This window comes from Equus quagga, chromosome 4 (assembly GCF_021613505.1).
Source record: "Equus quagga isolate Etosha38 chromosome 4, UCLA_HA_Equagga_1.0, whole genome shotgun sequence".
In the NCBI taxonomy this organism is placed as follows: Eukaryota; Metazoa; Chordata; class Mammalia; order Perissodactyla; family Equidae; genus Equus; species Equus quagga.
The window spans coordinates 26,157,267-26,181,624 of NC_060270.1; the positions used below are offsets into that span (position 1 = coordinate 26,157,267).

At 35.8% G+C, this 24,358-nt stretch overlaps 1 protein-coding gene across 9 annotated transcripts in view; it reads right to left on the minus strand.

Annotated features, from left to right (window-relative positions):
• Nucleotides 1–24,358, minus strand: part of LRCH3 (leucine rich repeats and calponin homology domain containing 3) — a 102,121-nt gene that overhangs the window by 31,976 nt on the left and 45,787 nt on the right. For all 9 annotated transcript variants that reach the window (XM_046658556.1, XM_046658551.1, XM_046658557.1 and 6 more), the window contains exons 5-12: nucleotides 22,314–22,450; nucleotides 14,378–14,487; nucleotides 14,027–14,120; nucleotides 12,886–13,006; nucleotides 9,379–9,527; nucleotides 6,696–6,772; nucleotides 1,422–1,473; nucleotides 878–1,027 (exon numbers count right to left, since the gene is read on the minus strand). In XM_046658556.1, the coding sequence (XP_046514512.1) occupies nucleotides 878–1,027; nucleotides 1,422–1,473; nucleotides 6,696–6,772; nucleotides 9,379–9,527; nucleotides 12,886–13,006; nucleotides 14,027–14,120; nucleotides 14,378–14,487; nucleotides 22,314–22,450 (890 nt within the window). The remainder of the gene's footprint in view (nucleotides 1–877; nucleotides 1,028–1,421; nucleotides 1,474–6,695; nucleotides 6,773–9,378; nucleotides 9,528–12,885; nucleotides 13,007–14,026; nucleotides 14,121–14,377; nucleotides 14,488–22,313; nucleotides 22,451–24,358) is intronic.

A 24,358-nucleotide genomic window follows, 5' to 3' on the forward strand; every position in this document is an offset into this window, starting at 1 on the left:
ACATCAGAGATCATCATCATACGCCTGATACGTTTGAAAAAAAAATAAGAGAATTTATCATGTATATGGTACTTACAGATGGCCTTTGGCTAGAGTTATGAAACACAAGAAAGAAAGCGTCTAGAGGACAACAGAATAAACAAGACAGACATGGTTCCTGTCTTCATGGAGTTTACAGATAAATGGGAGAGACAGATATTAAACAAACAAAAATAGAAATAATTATTTAATTATTAAGAAAGAAATCCAAGGCGATTTCAGAACAAAAAAATTTAACTACCACAGGCAAAAAAAATGAACGAGGTTTAGATGCAACTATAGAGGGTATAAAATGCTTAAAAAGGAAGTATTAACAGGGGTGGTTAACTGAGCAGATGTGGAGAGAAGAGAAAGGAAAGAATCAAAGATGACTCTGAAGCATTAAGCCTGTGAGTCTTACAAATACTGGCAGTCGCTCTAGTGAGGAAGTCAGAGACAGGCTCAGAGAACACAAGCTTACATTTGCATGGCACCTGACGCTTTACACGGCACTTTCATGATCTTGTTGATCCTTATTGATGCCCTAGAGATTGAGGAAACGGCAGCTGGACAGTACAGTGATATGTCTAATGACAGATTGCTGATTAAGAGGAAGAGACTACAGGACTGTCCTAAGAGCAAGACAACTTCTGATGGTCCTCAGGCCTATCTGCACGAGGACAATCAATCTAACAACAAGCAGGAGACAGTTACATTACTTACTCAAGATTCCCCAGAATGAGAAAACAAAGTTGACATTTTAATTAAGACACTAAAAGCTGACAGCCTCAGCAAAACGAATAAGCACTTACTTCTAAGAAACTTAAGGAGTATCATCCAATGAATTCAAAGGACTCACCTTGACAAAGTCCAGGACGGCATCTCTCTGCATCTGCTTGGTCCTTATCTTCTCCTCCTCATACTGCAGGGCAGCAAGCTGGGCCTCTCTCCGGGCGCGCTCTACTAACTGTTCTCTTCTCCGGTGCACTTCCAAGTCTGTATGTGACAACTGCAACAAAAGTATCATTTTGCACATGCAAGCAGGGATACAGATCAACTTATCAGTATTCCTTATCAATTCAGGGAACTACTGCTGACTCAAGCAACTTTTACTTTGCCTCTCGAGTATCTTTAAATGTGTTTATTGCTAATCTTTTCCCATCTTCGCACTGTGTTCGTCTATGTACTGTAAAGCCATCATGTGGGGAAAGATTTATTTTCTGTCTGGCATCTAAAAACACTGTTAGCAAGTATCAGGTGCACATGTTATATTAACTGTATAATCAACCAGACAGGTAATGAAGTTTACAGATATCTGGCAATTAATGGTATTCAAGTATTATAAAAGAGGAAAGCCATCTTAGTTAAAAAAATCAAACTAAAACAGAAAAAAAAAAATTTACCTGGCTGTGACTTGGTGATAGTGACAAGAGAGAAGATGGCTCAACTGGAACTCTGACCCAAAAAAGAAAAAAGAGAAAGGAAAAACTCTTTGATAAGACAGATGGACATATAAAAGGTAAGTGAAATTTTATTGTTAATGCAGCTTTCTATTCATCAATAGGTAAACTGTCTAGTCAGCACTGAAAGACTAACTGCACTTTGTAAACTTGAGCCCAAGTCATTAAATTAAGCTACAGGAACACCTGATGTCTCCAACTCATGTTTCACGTGATGGTATCACTGATCAAGCTACAGAAAGCTAACAATGGTCTATGTTGGCCAGCGTGACGATACAGTTATTGGAGATCACTTTTCAAACAGTATCATTTCTTTATAGCACACATAACTATTATCTTCTTTACTACCACAATTGAAATAAGACACACGTAGAGATCATTTCACATACAAACCATTTTATCAACAGAAATCTGGAATACTACAGAACCTGGTAACTGTACTTGAAAAGCTCTTCTACTCCCACTTTCAAGTGATGAAGCAATTTTAATAACAAAAGTAAAGATTCTGTTGATTTTCTTTTTTTTTTTTTTTTGGTGAGGAAGATCAGCCCTGAGCTAACATCTGTGCCAATCTTCCTCTATTTTGTATGTGGGACGCTGCCACAGCATGGCTTGACAAGTAGTGTGCAGGTCTGTGTCCAGGATCCGAACCTACGAACCCTGGGCTGCCGAAGCACAGCCCGCGAACTCAACCACTGTGCCACTGCGCTGGCCCCTGCTGATTTTTATTTTTAAGAAAAAGATGAAGCCTGATTTGATGTTTACAAAATATAAGAGTAAAACTTGCTTCTCAGTTTTATCAGTGTTATTTCTTATAATTATGATATATAATTATAATTCTTATAATATTTATCTTTTTCCTGAGGTGGATTTAGTGTTTCAAGTCTCTGCTACTCATCTGTGTCTCTAAAACTAACAGTGTTGGAGCTGTGATCTTTTGATAGTAAGGAAATGAAATTTTAAACTATGATTAGCCTGTCAGGTTGATTTAAATGCATTAAATCAGTGTGTTATTAGGGAAATGAAAACCAAACTCCAGTAGTTTCTTATTACCTACTAATAATAATACAAATTCTTCACTCTGGCATTCAGGACTCTCACTCCATTTAGTAACATACCCACCAGAGGATCTTTTCTCTAGCAAGATCTCTTCAGTTATTATACATTAATTCCTTACTTCAAGCCTTTCCAAAGATCTCAACCTGTGGAGATTTTCTTCTTAGAAAAGGTCTTTTTTAGAATCTTATTTTTCTCTAAAATTGAGACTTTTCCCTTGATGTACATGTGTAATCGATACTTCTTTTGCATTTATCAACTATGACTCGCATCGTTTTTTTGGACAATGTTTTTCAGAGGCACATAGAAGCTAATATTCCCTAAGCTCTTACCACATACTACACATGCCCTGTGAAGGGCTTTCTACACACAGTGTTTCTCAATTACTCCTCACAACGATTTTATGGATTAAGAACTATTATAATTCTCATTCTACAGTTGACAAGCTGAGGCATGGAAGTGAAGTAACTTTCCCAAGGCGATGGAGCCAGTAAGTTGTGGAGCTGGATTTGAATCCTTATCTTTCTGATTCTACAGTAGTTTGCACTCTCAACTACTAGGCATGCAGCCCACGAGAACTGGAAGGGGCCTCAGAAATCCTGGCGTCCAAGCCACTAATCTTACAAATGAGAAAACTGAGGCCCTCGGAGGTTAAGTGATGGCTTCTTATTGACTGAGCCTGGATACCTGACTTGTAATTTAGTGCTTCTGCTACACCACATTTCCCTGCTCTATAGCAACAGGATCTAGGAAGGAGACAAGGGAAGAGCACAGAGATTTAAGAGAGTATGAGTACACATATAAAAAAAATTACCTGAGATGGCAAAAACTAAGCTGTGAAGAGTTAAAGATGGAGGCAAAGAGGAAAGCACAGCATATGAGAGAATAAAAGCGGCAGTGAGGAAGACATGAGAACTGATGGTTCCCACAAGCCAATCCCCAGAGGCTATGCTGGCCCATCACAGCTTTGTTACTCCTTGGTGTCACCATGCTACTTCAAGTTGTATGACCTTTTCACCTATGAATATGTTTCTCAATGGGAGAGCCAGTGACATTTCAGGTAATTTTTTTGTTGTACGAGATGTCCTGCACATTTTTAGTAGTTAAGCCTTAATGCTTGCCAGTAACACCAGGAGTCATTTTGATACCCAATTCCCACAATACGTAAGTACATTTTCAAATATCCCCTGGGGACTGATGCTATTCCCTGTTGAGAAACACTGGTCTACCTTATACTTTAATGAAATTTAAAAATATAGTACGTTAAGACAGCAAAAACTTAAGCTGCTCTATTGTTTTCTTCCTCTTCACATTTTTTTTCTTATATTGGTTCCAAATCTTTGAAGTATTCACAAAATTCTTTTACTTTTTAAATTCCTAGGCATTAAAAAATAAGTTTTGAAAGAATAAATTATGTTTATAATTTTCTTAAGGTATGGATTAAATTACTTAACTCCCTTAGACAAGGTTTTTAAAAAAATTTTTATTTATTTATTTATTTTCAAGATTTTATTTTTCCTTTTTCTCCCCAAAGCCCCCCATACATAGTTGTGTATTTTTAGTTGTGGGTCCTTCCAGTTGTGGCATGTGGGATGCTGCCTCAGCATGGTCTGATGAGCAGGGCCATGTCCACGCCCAGGATTCAAACTGGCAAAACCCCGGGCCGCGGAAGTGGAGGGCGCGAACTTAACCACTCGGCCACGGGGCTGGCCCCCTAGACAAGGTTTAAGATAATACTGAAGCTGGGAAAAAACTTCCTTAAATTTTTACTAACCTTTGCCAACATTTATCTTAGCACTCCTAGTCAGTAGATTCTCAGTTAAAGTTTTCAAGATAAGAGGAGGAGAGCAGAGTGGTAGGGTAAGATTTTTAACTGGGATATATGCAATAAAGAATGAGACATGAGTGAGTCCAGTACCATGTACTAGTCTGGGAGGAGCAACATGGGGAAGTGGTTAAAAGCATGGACTTTAGAGTTAGTTGTGACTGAGTTTGAATATAAGGCCTGTCACTTAATAGTGAGTGACTGTGAATATAAATGGCAAACTCCTAGGTCTGAGGGCACAGGCTCAGATAAGGAAAGATTCTCCTAGTGCTGGCAGAGCAAGAATTTCTAAAAAGAAGTCAAAACAAAAATTCTGGATTAAGGTCTGGTAGGCAGACTTTTTGGTCCCTATGATCTTCACCTCCTGGTGTTACTCGAGCGAACGTGTCACATGTCAAAAAGGACTTTGCAAATGAAATTAAGGTTACTAATTGGTTGACCTTAAAATGGGGAGATTATCTAGGTGGGCCTAATGCAATCATGGGAGCGCTTAAAAGCAGAAGAGGGTGGGGGTGGGGATTGGCGGGAGAGGGAAGTGGAGGAAGGTGGCAAAAGGTACAAACTTCCAGTTATAAGATAAATAAGTACTGGGGATGTAACATACAACTTGATGACTACAGTTAACACTGCTGTATGATATACACGAAAGCTATTACAAGAGTAAATCCTAAGAGTTCTCATCACAAGGAGGAATTTTTTTTCTTTTTATTGTGTCTATCTGTGATGACAGATGTTAACCAAACCTAGTGTGGTAATCATTTCACAATTTATATAAATCAAACCATCGTGCTGTACATCATAAATTTATACAGTGATGTAGGTCAATTATTTCTCAATAAAACTGGAAAAAAAGTTGAAGAGGAAAGCAAGAGGGTTTGTGAAATGCAAAAGAAAGGGAAATCTGAGAGATTCAACATGTGAGAAGGATTTGGTTAGCCACTGCTGGCTTGAAGATGGAGGGAGCCATGAACCAATGAATGTGGGGGAACTCGAGAAGCTAAAAACGTTACCCAACTGACAGCCAGCAAGGTAATGGGGATCTCAGTTCTGTAACTGCATGGCACTGAATTTTCCCAACAACCTGTATGAGCCTAGAAGTGGGTTCTCCTCCATGGTCTTCAGACAAATTCCAGGACAGCCAACACCTTGACTTCAGCCTTGTGAGACCCGAAGCACAGAATCAAGGCAAGCCTGCTCAGACTTCTATCCTATTAATGGGTGGGTTTTAAGCTGCTAAATCTGTGGTAATTTGTAATATAAGCATTAGAAAACGAATACATAAGCTAACTGAACCCAAAAAAAGCTGGCTTTCACTTTGAGGGTTCCTACTAAATCTTGGAGATCTTGAGCTTTACTTATGATGGATGCAGGAGGCAAGAGGGACAGGAGATAAAGCGTAGGTCCTCCCAGAGTGGGGAAATGCAATAGGAAACCCCCGCGTGAAACTGGAATCTCAAAAGACCACACCGTCAATATAGCCACACATGGCAATAAAAAGCCTTTCTGAGATAAATTTCAAAGATATGAAATTTAACTAAATCCCATGAACTAACTCATAAGACTACAAAAGACCATGTTATAAGATTTCTTTTAGTATTTTCCCCATATTTTCTTTATCCATCTATACCTTAGTCCCCTAAAGAATTTTAATATCTTGTCCGGTGTAAGTAAAGAACTATGTCTGATGCTTTCTACATAGTAAATTTACCGTTGTTTATGAATAGGCATATCAAGTCTACTGCTTTAAGACTTCACAGAAACAGAGAGGAAGCAAAGAACCAAAGGCTGGGAATTTTTCAACTATTGTGATACAGTTTATGGCAAGAAACTTTCTGGAATTCAAGTACAAGAAGTAGGGCTCTAGATGGTGAAGCTAATTTTAGAAATATTTTGTGAGGCACTAAGTGTAGTGAAAAGATCATATTAATTGAGATAGGAATGAGGATACATATTGTTGTCTTTATCTCTCTGTTATCTAATCAAAAGTTCAGGTAAAAAAAATTTCAGGACTTCCGAAATTCATTTAGCCCTCTTTATGCATAAAGCCAGACATATCACCATAAAATCTCATTGCTAATAGGCATCTTCAAATCAAATAATTGTAGTGGTAATAGTTTAGGCAATCTGAATTTAGAATCAATAAATCAATTTTACTACTTTTTCTATTACATGAGCACAAAGACACATTGTCACTCAGCTCTAAATACATGCTATCTAAAACACATAGTATCTAAACATCTTCGTTGTACAAAGATCTGCACAAAACCAAAATCATTTCATGCTCTTATTATTGAGTTTTAGGACAAAAACTAGTAAGTAGAATTGGTCTTTCAGACCTGTTTTGATATAAATATCTTCTCATGTCTTCTGTTTTTTGAAACTCCCTCATGGGTACAGGCTTTATCGGTGAACCCTAGGGCAAAAAAAGCAGAAATAAATCAATTTAACATATGTATCCAGGATACAATGATTCCACAGTTCACATTCAACTTGGCATTTAGGGATCTGTATATTATACTAAAAAATATTTTAACAGACTCTTCAAATGTGAATGTTTATGTTTAAAAGCATTATCGGCTATATTACCGCTTTGGTAAACAAAAACACTCATAATGACCATAAAGTGATATGTACTACATGGTAAGATGTCAGAGCTGGAAAGGATCGTGGAGGTCGTCTAGTACAAACTTCCATCAAGAACAGGAATTCCTACCTACCCTATCCTGATTTTGCTAAGCTTCTCTTGCATATTCCCAAAAACAGAAAGTTCATTGGGCAGATTACATTTCTTTACTTCTTTATTATCACATATTGTTGCTTCTGTTAGTCATACAAATAGTCCTGGGGATGTTGGTAAAATATCAAGATAAAGCAAAAAGTAATTTTTATTTATGGTAAAACACGTTATCAATTAAAAGAGAAATATTATTGGCAATTTAATTTACTTATAACTAAAGGGTAAAGGTCATTTCAAAAAACACTACTGAGGCAAATTAAACTGGCTTAAACGATATTGACCACATACTGAAAAATAAAATTATAAATCAAAAGTAGAGGCTTATAGGTTATCATAGCATATATTTTGTCAAATGAGAATCCATAGAAAGAAATACAACCTTATTTAAACACCAAAAATAATCATCAAAATGGTATTCTTGAAGGGAAAAATAAGAAAATAACTTATCCAAAAAAGATATCAAAATCAAATGTAAACAATTTATAGTCTACCTCCAAGAAACAGGTACATCACACATAACTAGAAAATCTTTGGTGAGTTACTTCAAGGGGTAAAGCTAACTCCCTTAAAGTGTGGGCATGAGAATCATATAAAATGAGATGCAATTCTAGAATCCTGATGAGAGAACAATTATTCTAATTTCAGTGAATATAGCTTTTTTAAATAAAAGTCTCTCCTAGTATGTTAACATGAGTGACTTACCACCCTGGTTTTACAATACTGCAATTATTTAAAATTATTGCAAGAGGTACTTGAAATTTTCATGACAAAATGAATGTGACATTGGTTTAATTTTTAAAATAAATGCAAGTCATAACCTATTTTATCATAATACCTCTAGGTATGTAACAGGTATTATAATAAAATTAAACAATAGCAGAGTGTTTAAAATCTCAAATAGATTAGTTTCTAAACAACTCATTTTTCGTGTTCAAGAATATAAAAAAATATTTATTTGCTGTTCCATCTAAAATACTGTTCATCATATTTTTATAGATAATATATTTTAGAAAGCCTGATGAAACAGAACCATATAGACTACCATATATAATAGGTAGCTGGAATTTAGAAAACAAAATAGCCAATATGATAGATTAAAGAAATAGTACTAAAATTTTTCACCAGTCATATAACAGCCATTTTCACTTTTAATAGAAATACCTCATCTATTTAGCCTAATTAACCATAAACTGATCAAAGAGAAAGATCACAATAAAAGAAAAAGGATTCCCTTTAAGATTATAATGTGCATTGTTAATTTAAATTTTACTGGAGAGTAGTTGCCCTTTGCTCCATCAGGGATGTTATGGCCTGAATCATATGTAGTTTCATTAATCACCTGGTACACTGCTCTCTCTGGGCTGCAAGGCTTTGATCTGTATAACTTTATCCAACTTTAAATACAAGAGTCTCTTCTGAACACCAACAAAAAATACTGTGTTCAAAAGCCTTCAGATAGGAAAACCGAAGGATTTTTTTTAAAGAATGGTAATATCACTCTATAACATGTCCCACTTGAAGTGATTATTCTTTATTTCTAAAAGGCTAAATACATCATTCTTCAAAAAGGCCCCAAGTGTTTCTCAAATAACCCCTGCTCAGAGCCTGGGACCAACTCCAGACATTAACATCACACACACTGAAGTGGAGCCATTTTATTATGCTGACTAGATATATTGAAGAATGCTATTTCTACTTGAGACCCTTGGGGAATTGGCAGAAATTGTGCAGTGGGCTGAATGCTCATTTGTTTTCTAAGGCAACTCAATGCTCCACTACAAGAGACACCCAAGAATTTTAATGGCAAACAATTTGTATTCTGTGTGACTTAGCATAAAAGCTCCAATATAATTAAGCTCATTATAAAAATTCTACAGTTGTTTGTATGTTGCTCCAAAAGTCAGCAGTTGGTTCAATTCTTAATTATTGATCAAGCTATGATACATCAGTTAGTAACAATAAAAAAGCAGTAAGAACAACAATAAAAAGCATCATATTCCTTTGCATTTTCTTCAAAGACACAGGATACTCTCAGGACTCCTTTTATTCTGTCTTCAAAATTCTGAAATGTCTTTTTATTTGAAAAATAAACCTAAAGCCTACTTAAGACTACTGTCTGATTTTTAAAATCTGAAAAATTCAGTAATAAAACTGGAACTAAACATAATAAAACAAATAATTAGGCCTAAACAAACAAATCACTGATATGACAGAAATTTATACTATCATAAATTGTTTTTACTAGAGGATGAAACATATTTAGGCTTAAATGTGTTTCCTACCTCATGAGAGATTCGCCGTTGTTCAATATACGCCATGAACTGTGAACTGAGGCTGTCTGCGTCCAGGCCCTTGGGCTGTCTCACCTCGTCCTCCTCTTCCTCTGCAGCACAGCTGTCAATGTAGTCAATCTGATCCAGATCATGTTCCACTGTCCGCACCATACACACACCAGAAAATAATATCCAAGTCAGACAGCCAAGAAAACATATTAAATTGCATTCTTTCCTTTTCCCTAACATTTTCTATTCTGGAAGTAGGAGGAATGAGGAGTTTAAATTATGTAAGCCTTTATTGTTTGGTCCACGGCCACTCACAAAAATAGGCTCCAAAAAAGTCTTAGTCCTAATTCACTAAAAAATGCAGTACATGATGGTAATTATTGGAATATAGACTGCAATATTTCTTTTTTCTTTGGATAGCTCTTTACTGTTTTAAACAAGACAGTTTGAGTTTATGAGACAAAGAGAGGAAGAAAAGTTTTTAAACATTGAAAGGTACATCTTCTTTTAGGTTTTTCCCCACGTTTTACATTTGGGGCTCAATCATATCTCTTCAAAGAACTGGGAGGCAGAAAATCTAACAGTCAATTCAAAAGAAAAGTGAAAGGGTAGGAGGATAGTGAACCTGGAGATAAAGAAATAGATACTAACTACTGTTTCCCTTCCTGTAACTGTTGTCCACAACTAGAACAGACAAAGATTTTCCTATTTAGAACATTATTTTCTAGAGGCCAGCATTATAGGTATCTTGAAGCAGTTTGTGGTTTGAAGGAAATCAACTGAGGAATTTTTTCTTCTCAAAAATGCTGTGACTGAGGAGAAACATATTAATAAGATAGAGCCACATCAGTATTTCCTCTAGTAAGTTTGGGAATGCCCCATTATTTTTCATGTTTAAAAAGTAACTATTTTTGGGGGCTGACCCCGTGGCCAAGTGGTTAAGTTTGCATGCTCTGCTTCAGCAGCCCAGGGTTTCGCCGGTTCGAATCCTGGGTACGACATGGCACCGCTCACCATGCCATGCTGAGGCAGCGTCCTGCATGCCACAACTGGAAGGACCCACAACTAAAAAGACACAGCTATGTACTAGGGGTCTTTGTTGAGAAAAAGTAAAAAGAAAATTAAAAAAAAGTAACTATTTTTAAAAGACACTTAAAATGGCACAGTAGAAAGAATAATTTGCTACTAAGATGATTTCTCCAGAGATGTATTAAACCCTAGCCATCACTGTATCTTGTTCTATAGACTACCTACCAGCTGCACTTGCTGGGAAAATTGAACTTGGAAAAAGCTACTTCTCAGTTTGGTTTTCTGATTCAATTATTTCTAAATAATTCCATAACTGCAACTAATATAAAAATGAATTTTGAGTTATTAAATAATAGGTAAAAGGATAAAAAGTTTATGAAAGAAACTAGGTACATAAATGCATTTTTTTCAACGTGCTACAACTTGTGTGACTAAATAAATGGTTCATTTTACGACTACTTTCCAAGAAAGTAACATCACTTTTTCATACTATCTAAACCAGGGCTGTCTAAGAGAAACAGAACGCAAGCCACAAAAGTGAACCACATATGTAATTTTAAATTATCTAGTAGCCACATTTTTTTTTAAGTTAAAAGAAAAGATGACTAATTTTAATAATGTAGTTTATTTTATCCAATAGATCTAAAATATTATTACAACATATAATCAATATAAAGTCTTATTGATATGTTATATTCTTTTTTTTCATGCAAAGGCTTCAAAATTCTATGTGTATTTTATATTTATAGTACATCTCAATTCAGAAAAGCCACATTTCACATGCTCAATAAGCACACGTGGCTAGTGGCTGCCATACTGGACAGCACAGATCTAGACATCACTGTTAGTCTCAAAAGAACTGATGGGAAACACATCTCATATGAAAGCAAGATTGAAAAGAAAACTACTGAAATGTGAATGGAATGGTAAGTGATAGGAGTTAAAAAGGATATAAGATGGTAAGGAACAAAAAGACAGCAATTTCACTTAATTGAAATCATCATTCAGAGATGAAAGCTCTTCTCAGATAATATAATGGATTTCTGAAAAACCAAAGTCATTTCTCTCTTACAGCTGGCCCTTAAAATTTAAACATTAGGATCTGGTAATCTAAACTAAAGCAATACTGAATGAAATGCTAAAATCAAGAGTTTGCCTCAGAAGCACAAAGAAGCAGAAAGAGATCTGTCTGTTAATAAACTATAAAAACAATTACAAATTAACAAAATTTTTTATTAATATTAATTACAAATTTTTAAATACCAGATTAAGAAAACTCAGATTCAGATGCCCTTGAAGAGTACAATTCCAGATGAAAGAAAAGGTAAACATCAAGAAATGCACTGAATTCCTGAAAGAGGTCAATTAATGACCACAGAGAGAATCTTATAAAAGGAGAATAGTATAGTCATGTGCCACGTAATAATGTTTTGGTGAATGATGGACCACATATATGACGGTGGTTCTGTAACATTAGTCCCATACAGCCTAGGTATGTAGTAGGCCGTACTATCTAGGTTTGTGTAAGTACTGCGGGGAAGGAAGAAACTTCCCCCTAGCCTTCTAGGTTCTTCTGGCTGGTCTAAGAATTAAACTGACATAAAACAGATTAACAGAAAAACAGACAAAAGTTTAATAACATATATACATGGGAGAAACCCAGGAAAACTGAGTAACTCACCAAAACGGCCGAAGCCTTCACCTTAAATACCATACTCACCCAAAGACAACAGAAGACGTTGGGGGTGCGGAGAGTCAGGAACTTCAAAGGGAAGGCAGGCAATTCACAGGAAGGTGAAAAGGACCCAACATTTGGAAAATGACTGGCCACAAAGAAACAGAAGAACACAGAGAAGAACCAAACAAAAGGCTTTTCTAGGTTCCTACCAGTCTACCACCTAGTTGATGTTATGCTAAGGTGATAGGTCACTTCCTGAGACAGGTTTTCTTCTCTGAATTCTTTTAGGCAGTTAAGGGGGAGCTATCAAGAGAAACTTTCTGAGTCTTTTAAAAATATAATCAGCCTAAAATAATCCTCATGTTAAAGAGACACGTTTTGGGGTGGCAAACTTTGTTCCCCTTCAGTACGTTCTATGATATTTGCACAATGACGAAATCGCCCAATGATGCATTTCTCAGGATGCATCCCTGTAGTTAAGTGAAACATGAGTGTCCTTCAAAAGAAGACTGTGGTTAAATCCAGATTAACAAAGATCTATTCCAGGTGAACTGTCTTTAATAAAGTTTCTTTCCAAAATAAAAATAAGAGAGAAATGTATTTGGACTGCAAGCCTGAAAACAGAAACTGATATCCCAATGGAAAATAATTTTTTCCACTCATATGAGAAGAGCAAGTCTTTAAAAGAAGAGTTGAAGAAGCTACAGGTACACAAACAAAAGGAGTGGATGTGAAAGAGACCACTTAAAGAAGTTATAGTGATTATAAAGACTTTGGATGTCATCAGGAACTACGTTTACCTCCACCATTTGTTACTACTAAACTGCTGCGATTCTCTTGGTACTGGCTTTCTCTTCGTAGTCTTTGTTCTTTTGTAATTTCTGCAACTCGAAGAGGCAGATCTGAAAACTCATCTGTAGGCTTAAAAAAAAGTAGCAGAAATATTTTAAAAAATCATTTCAGATGTTTTTTCATTATTTCAGATCATCATTTCACATTTAATATAAACTCAATAAAATTTACATTTAGGAAGAAACAGCAAAAAAGTCTGGAGATGCAGTGTGTTGACAGTTTCTCAACAATGTGAACGTACTTAATGTCACTGAAATGTACATAAAAATGGTTAAAATGGTAAATTTTATGTTATATGTTTTACCACAATTAAAAAAAAAGAAATAGAAGCATATATATGACCCTATAAAATTTACATATGTACATGAATGTAAAGTATCCACATATATGTATCTGTACGAATACAACCACAACTACGTACATACCCACCCACACATAAATACACAAACTATTCCAAATTCCAAATGGGCTGTGGTCTAAAACTGATTTGCTCTGGACTCCCAATGAACCAAGTTATAAATGGTAGGTTAGCAGTCTTGCTAACAAAAGCTTATTTAATCGTTTAACCCAATTTGTTGTATAAAATATTATACCTTAGTAATTAAAAAAAAAGAAAACATACTACCACTAATAATTAAAAGAGAAAAATGATATAACTAGCTAAGGAAGTTACTTCTTTATTTTGAGCATGTGGATATTCTTCACTAAGTTTCTCTCATTGCCCATCAACCTATAGTACTGTTTTCTCACCTTCCAGCACCCTTCTACCACCTCTGCTCAAGATCTCCCATCTCCCCAAATTTCAGGCTTCAGTTGTAACTGATTCACTTCTGAATTCCCTTTCCAGAATATAAAACTATTTATACAAGACAATGAGGTAACAAACATGTAAAACACATATGGTAAAAAGACAGTAAAGAAACATAATACCACTTTTGATGGTAGGAATATGCAGGATTTTTCTCCCTCCTTTGGCTTTTCTATATTTATGTAATAAGAAACTGAATCCAATTAAGACAGTTTGCATTTTCATCATTTTATTTTCTCTTAATCAGGAGTTACAATACACAAAATGGACTAAACACTTACTTCATTCCCTGACCATCTCTTATCACCACTGTCCACACTATTGAAACCTGAATCAAGGGCTCCATAAGGGCGACCTGAGTACAGTTCTTCATGGCTGCCAAAAAGAAACTTTAGTTGTTACTGCAAAGTTTGATATTTTACAAATTAACATTTGAAATAAATCAGATGCAATTTTACCAAAACATTTTCATGGCATTTAGGGACTTTATTTAGAACTAAATGGGAATTCTTTTAACTTTTTAATATGAGAAATTCCAAATTAAAACAAGGTAAATAGTATAACAAGCCCTTTAAGGGTCCAGTTTATTTATTACTTTTGAGAGGGAAAAATAAAAAAATGAACATACTTACCAGGAGCCAAAACCCAAGGGTCTCCTATCATAATCTGGCAGATCTGGAGCAATCTTACAAGCTTGTATGTTCAGGTATTTAAATATGTGAATTTTGCCTTTTATACATATCTAAAGAAAGTAACATTAAAATGCAACCAAATTATTACTCATCTGAAAAATATGCATCCCTTTTTCATAACAATCAGCTTTTTCCTTACTGTATATTAGAAATAGAAGGCATTTCTATTATAAAGTACATACAGTAATATTAAAAATCTAATACTCGAGCATCATGGTGGAGTGAGCTCTTCACTTAGACTCTCCTCCCTAAGATACAAGAAAAAGGACATTCATAAACCAACACAGGACATTCACACAACAGAAAAAACATCAGAGAGACCCACACAGTCATATGTCTGAAGGTGGAAGTGCTATGCCACCTGGAGGAAGTGGAAGGAGATAAGGGGATCTCCTTTCCCTCTCCCAATGGCAGCAACCCAGGGCATGGGACCACGCGTGGCTCTGAGAGGAGAGGGACAGCTCTCTTCAGGGACACCTTTGCTCTCCAAGTTCCCTCACAGCCCATGGGAAAGTTTCAGCATACCAGGAGAGCAGACAGCAAGGGCAGAGCGACTATGTCCCTGGGATCATGCAGGCAAAAGTAAGTACCCCTCCCTCTGCCTGGTGCTCCAGTTAAGCTAGTTGGCTAGAGTACCTGATTAGAAAAGCAGCAGCTGTGAGCAAGCAAGGTGGGGATCGCAGCAGGCTCAGAATACACAGCTCCTGACACCCACCCAGGGGCAGCAGGTGGGAGATGTGACCAGATACTACCACTATGCGGAGGCACAAATACACGCCATCAAACAGTATGAAGAAATATATTAATACTCCAGACCAAAAGGAAAATGACAAGCCAGCAGAAATTAATCCTGAAGGCACAGAAATTTATAATCTAAATGACAGAGAATTTAAAATAGCTATCATAAAAAAACTCAACAAGTTACAAGAAAATACAGATAGGCAGGTCATGAAATCAGGAACGAAATTAATGAACAGAGGGAATTCTTCCCAAAAGAGATTGAAACTATAAAGAAAAACCAATCAGAAATGTTGGAGATGAAAAACACAATGGATGAGATAAAGAAAGACCTGGACCAAATAACAGAACTGATATTACGGAGGAGAGAAGTAGAAGTATGGAGGACAGAAATATAGAAATGCTTCAGACGGGGGAGGAGAGAGAACTAAGACTAAAAAAGAAATAAAGAAATTCTCCGAGAAATATCCAACTCAATTAGGAAATGCAAAATAAGGATTATAGGTATTCAAGACGGAGCAGAGAAAGAGAATGGAGCAGAAAGCTTGTTGAAAGAAATAATAGCAGAGAATTTCCCAAACCTGGGAAAAGAGCTGGAAATACATGCGAAAGAAGTCAATAGAACTCCTAATTATATCAACCTGTAAAAAGATCTTCTCCAAGGCATACAGTAGTAAAGATGGCAAAACTCAATGAAAAGAAAAAACATTAAGGGAAGGAGGCAGAAGAAAATAACTTACAAAGGAACCCCTATCAGGCTTTCAGTGGATTTCTCAGCAGAAACATTACAGGCTAGGAGACAGTGGAATGATATATTCAAAAGTCTGGAAGACAAAAACATCCAGCCAAGAATACTTTATCCAGCAAAAATATCCTTCAGATACGATGGAGAAATAAAAACTTGCCCAGATAAACAAAATATAAGGGAGTTCATAGCCACAAGAACTCTCCCTACAAGAAATGCTCAAGAAGGCCCTAATACCCAAAACAAAAAGAAAAGGGGTTACAAAGCCTTGAGGAAGGAGATGAATAGGTAGACAAAATCATAAAATTGCAGCTTTCTATCAGAACAAGTTAGCAATACTTAATTATAACATTAAAGATAAAGGGAAAGAAAGCATCAAAAATAAATATAATCTCGTCATTTTAACCACAAACTTACAACACAAGATGGAATAAATTGTAACAATAACTTACAAGGGGAAGAGAAAAGAGATGGAATCGGCTTAGTCTAAGGAAATAAGAGGCTATGAGAAAATGGACTATCACATCTATGAGTTTTTTTATACAAACCTCATGGTAACCACTAAAGAAATAATTAGAACAGAGACACAAATGATAAACAATGAGAAAACTACCACAGAGAATTACCATGCTGAATTGGTAGTCCAAAATACATGGGACAAGAAACAAGGGAAATGCAGAAACACCGGAAAATGAGTGAGAAAATGGCAGCATTAAGCCCTCATATATCAATAATAACTCTAAATGTAAATGGATTGAATTATCGAATCAAAAGACACAGAATAGCTAGATGGATTAAAAAACAAGAATGAACAACATGCTGCCTTCAGGAAACACATCTCAGCTCTAAAGGCAAACAGAAGTGCAGAGTGAAAGAATGGAAGACGCTACTCCAAGCTAATGGCAAACAAAAGAAAGCAGGTGTTGCCATACTTATATCAGACAAAGCAGACGTCAAGATAAAACAGGTAATGAGAGACAAAGAGGGGCAGTGTATAATCATAAAAGGGACATTCCACCAAGAAGACAAAACACTTATAAATACATGTACCTAACACAAGAGCACCAAAGTACATAAAGCACCTACTAACAAACCTAAAAGGAGATATGAACAAGAAAACAGTAATAGGAGGGGACTTTAACACCCCACTTACATCAACGGATAGATCATGCAGATAGGAAGTCAACCAGGAAAGTGTGGACTTAAATGTAAAACTAGATGAGATGGACTTAATAGATGTATATAGAATATTCCATCCAAAAGCAGCAGAATACACTCCTCAAGTGCACATGGAACATTCCCAAAGACAGCATATACTGGCAAACAAGGCAAGCCTCAACAAATTTAAGAAGATTGAAATCATATCAAGCATCTTTTCCTACCATAATGCTATGAAACTAGAAATCAACTACAAGAAAAAAGCTGGGAAAGGTCACAAATGTGTGGAGACTAAACAACATGCTACTGAACAACCAATGGATCACTGAAGAAATTAAAGGAGAAATCAAAAAATATCTGGAGAGAAATGAAAATTAAAATACACCATACCAACTCATATGGGATGCAGCAAAAGCAGTTGTAAGAGGGAAATTCATAGCAATACAGACCCACCTTAACAAACAAGAAAAGTCTCAAATAAGCAAGTGTAAACTACACCTAACAGAACTAGAAAAAGAAGAACAAACAAAGCCCAAAGTTAATAAAAAGAGGGAAATAATAAAAATTAGAGCAGAAATAAATGAAATTGAAACCAAAAGAGGGTAGAAAAGATCAATGAAACAAAGAGCCAGTACTTTGAGAAGATAAACAAAATTGACAAACCCTTAGCGAGACTCACTAAAAAAGAAAGAGAGAAGCCTCAATTAAATAAAGTTAGAAATGAAACAGGAGAAATTACAATGGAGACCACAGAAATACAAAGGATTATAAGAGAATACTAAGAAAAACTATATGTCAAGAAATTGGATAACCTAGAAGAAATAGATGAATTCTTAGACTCATACAACCTCCGAAAACTGAATCAAGAAGAAATAGAGAATTGGAATAGACTAATCACAAGCAAAGAGACTGAAAAACTAATCAAAAACATCCCCCCAAACAAAAGTCTAGGACCATATAGCTTCTCTGGAGAATTCTACCAAACATTCAAAGAAGATTTACTACCTATCCTTCTCAAACTATTCCAAAAACCTGAAGAAGGCAGAACACTTCCTAACTCATTCTATGAAGCCAACATCACCCTGATCCCAAAACCAGACAAGGACAACACAAAGAAGGAAAATTACAGGGCAATCTCCCCGATGAACAACATATGCAGAAATCCTAAAAAAAAATACTGGCAAACTGAATACAACAACACATTAAAAAGACCATACACCACAATCAAGTGGGATTTATACCAGGGATGCAGGGATGGTACAACACATGCAAATGAATCAATGTGATACACCAAACTAACAAAATGAGGAAGAAGAATCACATGATCATCTCAAAAGACACAGAGAAAGCATCCCACAAGATCCAATATCCATTTATGATAAAAACTCTCAACAAAATGGATAGAGAAGGAAAGTACTTCAATATAATAAAGGCCATATATGAGAAAGCCACAGCCAACATCACAGTGAATGGGGAGAAACTGAAAGCCATCCCTCTGAGAACAAGAACAAGCCAAGGGTGCCCACTCTTGCCACTCGCATTCAACATAGTACTAGAGGTTTTGGCCAGAGCAATTAAGGAAGAAAAAGAAATAAAAGGAGTACAAATATGCAATGAAGAAGTGAAACTCTCACTGTTTGCAGACAACATGATTTTATATATAGAAAACCCTAAAGAATCCGTCAGAAAACTATTAGAAATAATCAATAACTACAGCAAAGTTGTAGGGGTACAAAATCAACTTACGAAAACCATTTGCATTTCTATACTCTAATAACAAACTAACAGAAAGAGAACTCAAGAACAAAATCCTATTTACAATCACAATAAAAAGAATAAAATATCTGGGAATAAATTTAACCAAGGAGGCGAGGCACCTATACGATGAAAACTATAAGACATTATTGAAAGAAATCAATGACATAAAGAGATGGAAAAATACTCCATGCACATGGATTGGAAGAATAAATATAGTTAAAATGTCCATACTACTAAAGTAATCTATAGATTCAATGCAATCTCACTCAGAATCCCACTGACATTCCTCATGGAAATAGCAAAAAGAATCCTAAAATTCATATGGGGCAACAAAAGACCCCCAAATAGGTAAAGCAATCCTGAGAAAGAAGAACAAAGCTGGAGGGATCACAATCCCTGACTTTGAAATATACTACAAAGCTATAGTGATCAAAACAGCATGGTACTGGTACAAAAACAGACAACAGTACAAACAGATCAACGGAACAGAACTGAAAGCCCAGAAATAAAACCACACATCTATGTATAGCTAATCTTTGACAAAGGAGCTAAGAACATACAATGGAGAAAGGAAAGTCTTTTCAATAAATGGTGTTGGGAAAACTGGACAGCCACATGTGAAAGAATCAAAGTAGACCATTATCTTTCGCCATACACAAAAATTAACTCAAAATGGATAATAAGTTGAAGGTAAGACCCGAAACCATAAAACTCCTAGAAGAAGATATAGGAGTATACTCTTTGACATCAGATATAGAAAGATCTTCTCGAATACCATGTCTACTAGGACAAGAAAAACAAAAGAAAAAATAAACAAGTGGGACTTCAACAGACTTAAGAGCTTCTCCAAGGCAAAGGAAACCAGGAACAAAACAAAGACAAGCCACCAACTGGGAGAACATATTTGCAAATATATCCCACAAGGTGTTAATCTCCAAAATATATAAAAAACTCACACAACTGAACAACAAAAAACCAAACAACCCGATCAAAACATGGGCAGAGGGTATGAACAAACATTTCTCCAAAGAAGATATACAGATGGCGAACAGGGACGTGAAAAGATGTTCAACATCACTAATCATCAGGGAAATGCACACGAAAACACTAAGATATCACCTTACACCTGTTAGAATGGTTATAATCACCATGACAAAAAATAACAAATGTTGGAGAGAATGTGGAGAAAAGGAAACCCCCATACTCTGCTGGTGGGAATGCAAACTGGTGCAGCCACTATGGAAAACAGTATGGAGATGTCTCAAAAAATTAAAAATAGAAATACCATATGACCAAGCTATCTCACTACTGGGTATTTACCCAAAGAACCTGAAATCAACAATTCAAAGAGACTTATGCACCCCTATGTTCACTGCAGCCTTATTCACCGTAGCCAAGAAGGGGAAGTAACCCAAGTGCCCATCAACTGATGAATGGATAAAGAAGATGTGGCATATATACATACAATGGATACTACTAAGCCACAGAGAAAGACAAAATCGCCCCATTCATAACAACATGGATGGACCTGGAGGTATTATGTTAAGCGAAATAAGCCAGACAGAGAAAGATAAACACTGTATTATTTCACTCATATGTGGAAGACAGACTAACACATGGACAAAGAGAAGAGTTTAGTGGTTACCAGGGGGGAAGGCGGTTGAGGAGTGGGTACAAGGGATGAAGAGGCACATTTATATAGTGACTGACATAATAACGTACAACTGAAATTTCACAATCTTATAAACTATTATGACCTCAATAAAATTTTAAAAATCTAATAGTCACTATAACAAATTAGATTATTTGTTATTTTAGGTGTTTAAGTGATTAAAAAAATAGGTTTTTGTTTTCTAGTCACTAATAAGTTTCACTAGCATATAAAGTAATTTACGATTACAAACACTGTTAGAAATACCAAGGAAACTTATCCCACTCATTAATTAGGCACAATCAGGGATTTAGAAACATTGCTCCCCTATAGATTATATTGGCAACTTTTGCTTTTAGGAATCCAATAATCATGCACAATTATGTTTTGAATCCTACTTTCTGTAAGAGAGAAAATCAGGAAATTATTAAATACTAAAGTTATACAGATTTCTGTTTCTACCTGTTAACTTCTGTCCCAGAAGTAAAAACATAAATTCTTTAGGATTATGAGACTCTTCCATAGTTACAAAGCTTACTCATAAAGTTTTATAGTTGCCAGACAGAGGCTTGTACAAGACCATCAATCGACTGCAGAGTAAAAAAAGCTACAGTGATGGTGCAGCCACTATGGAAAGCAGTATGGAGTATCCTCAGAAAATTAAAAATAGATCTACCTCTACCATATGATCCAGCTATCCCACTGCTGGGTATTTATCCAAAGAACTGGAAAACACAAAGGCGTAAAGATACACCCACCCCTATGTTCACTGCACCATTATATACAATAGCCAAGACTTGGAAGCAACCTAGGCACCCATCAAGGGATGAATGGATAAAGAAGATGTGGTATATATACACAATGGAATACTACTCAGCCATAAGAAATTATGAAATCCGGCCATTTGTGACAACATGAATGGACCTTGAGGGTATTATGCTGAGTGAAATAAGTCAGAGGGAGAAAGTCAAATACTGTATGATCTCACTCATAAGTAGAAGATAAAAACAATGACAAACACACACATAGCAATGGAGACTGGATTGGTGGTAACCAGCAGGGAAGGGGGGGAGAGCAAAAGGGGTGATTAGGCTCACATGTGAGGTGATGGACTATAGTTAGTTTTTGGGTGGTGAACATGATGTAATCTACACAGAACTCAAAATATATTACAATGTACATCTGAAAGCTATACGTTTTAATCCAGTGTTATTGCAATAAAAAAATAAAAAATCAAAAAAAAGAAAAGGAAAGAAAATACTTAAAAAACTTAAAAAGAAAAGCTACAGTGAAAAATAAGGGCTGGTAAAAATGTTTTAGATTGTAGGATGTCTAGAAGCTATATGTAAAGCTACCTTGTAATTACTTTATTATTAAATAGTTTCATTCCAGTCACTGATAAATGAATGAGTAAAATGACTAAATGAGGAACTTAAGATTTTAGAAAATAGGAAGGTACAAAAACAATGGTCATAAGAAACGCATTGATAATCTTTAGTTCTGAAAACCAAGTATTTTTATTTGTCTCTAGCATGCACATTGTATACATTCAAGTTTTACGAGAAAGAATTAACTCAAATCTTAGAAAAAACTTTAACGAAGAAACTCTCAACTTAAAAAAAAAAGTCAGCTTAGTGAAAGGAAAAACACTTCTGGAAACATTATCCATCTTCTATCCCATTTATTCAAGGCTTCCTGTGAATACACGTGCGTAAATTTACTTTAAAAGAACTTAATTTTCAACAAGATAAATGCATATAACTCAAGTTAAATTTCATCCTTTGTCAAAAAAGTTTACAATATACTACCCATCAGCTGTGGTCTACCTGTGCGGGGGGAGACTGTAGTGGATTGTTTTCTAGGGTGATGACCTGTAGGTGCCTGAGGTTCCGATAGCAAACGGGGATCGTCGTGATTTTATTGCAGGAGAAGTCTAACCGTATCAAAGGCAACTCTGCCAGCTCTGCAAGGAGATAAGATGGAAACAAACAATTAACGATAGTTTAAAACTAGACCATTTTTACAGGAGCTTCTAGTTAAATATAGTAGATTTAACATAAGTATTTACCTCCATTCTTTCTTGGTGATTGATACAGCAAAGTGGTATAAAATGAAATCTAGTTGCGTGCAGATGGGAATACTAATGAAAAGTAAGCTGTTTGATCCCTCACAGAACTACAGAAGTCTCAGAAACTGGAGTCCTGATTCCACAGAAAGGTGGGGCTAACAAAGGGATTAGATGATAGTCTGTATAAAGAACAAATTAGATGCCTAGGTCCCCAACCCTAACTCTCGAAGTTAGGGCACTACCCCTCTCCAATCACCACAGTAGTCAGCCAGTTATTCTCTAGTGAAACTGAATGGAAAGGCTCTGACTTCAGGGACCCCAGGGATAAGAGAAAGTTAGGATGAGCTGCCAGTTGAAAATGGAGGATTTAAGGAAATACTTAATGGCAAGACCTCCATACCTTCCTACCCAACCCCACTCCACCCCCAGCTCCTGAATGCCAGTAGTCAGGAATACACACAACAGTGTAGAAGAAATGAAACATCTTTCTCTGGAGAAACTATATAGTTCCATATAAAAAGCCTTTAGATACTGATAAGGAGTTTCCCCCAATAAAGTACCCAGCTTGCTGCTTCATTACCATTATACAATTCCTGCCCAGCAGACCTGGACCTTCTAATCAGCTCTATACAGGCTGTATGATCCAGACATTAGGAAAAGCTGCCAACATGTAAGACAAAAATCAAAACACACAAACTAATCGAAAAAAGGAACTCAGAAGAAACAGGTAATATATAGGAAACAGAAGAAAACTCTGAAAAACTAGAACATCTCTAATTTCACAGATAAGATAATGAATTACTAAAACAAGACAGGGATGTTTTAAAAAATCAGAATAAAAGGATTCTTAGAAACGAAAAATATTACGGCAGAAATTAAAAATTCAGAAGAACAGTTAGAACATAAGTGGTTGGAACTGTTTACCATTTGGTAAAACAAAATGACAAAGAAATGAACAATAAAAAGATAAGAAAAATCATAGGGTCAATTAAAGGGGTCTAATATCCAATTAATAAAAATTCCAGAAAGAGAGAATAGCGAAACTAAAAGACAGAAAATTATCAAAAAGATATCAGACAATTTCTCAGAATGAAGGATGTGAATCTCTGGTTTGGAAAGAGGCTCACCAAGTATCTAGTACATTGGACTAAAATAACTCATACCATGGCACATCAACATAACATTTCAGAGCAGTAGAAAAATCTTCCAAAGAGAAAAAAAATTGGTCACAAAAAATGGACTAGAATTAGGAACGGCATCAAATTTTCAACCATTAATATTTAACATTGAAAGCTAAAAGTGAAAAAGGACTTGAAAACCTGAGAGAAAATAATTTTCAACCTAGAATACATAACCAAACAAATTACTGATCAAGGGTGAGAATAGAAAAAAGATATTTCTTTCCAAGTGAAGTCTCAAAAAACTGTTTTCCCATGACATGTTCTCAGGAAGCTACTAGAAGATGCCCTCCAGCAAAACAAGGGAGTAAAGTAGGAAAGAGGAATTATCTTTCAGTTATACCTCAATAAAGCTAAAATCAAAAACAACAAGTAAGAAAGAGGAAGACAGGGAGTCCAGGAATAAGAGTACTCAACACAGAAGAAAGCAAGCCGGGCAGCAGTAACAGAGAACCACCGGCCCAGAATGGAAGAGAAGGAAACAAGGCTCAATGAAGGAGATATGCAGGGGGGAAAAAAAGAAAGGTAATCTAATTGGTTTGACTAAGAAGGCTGCTGGAAAAAGAGGGAGGAATTAGTCATAGGTACAGAAAAAACAAAGCAAATTAAAAAAAAAGAGAAATTA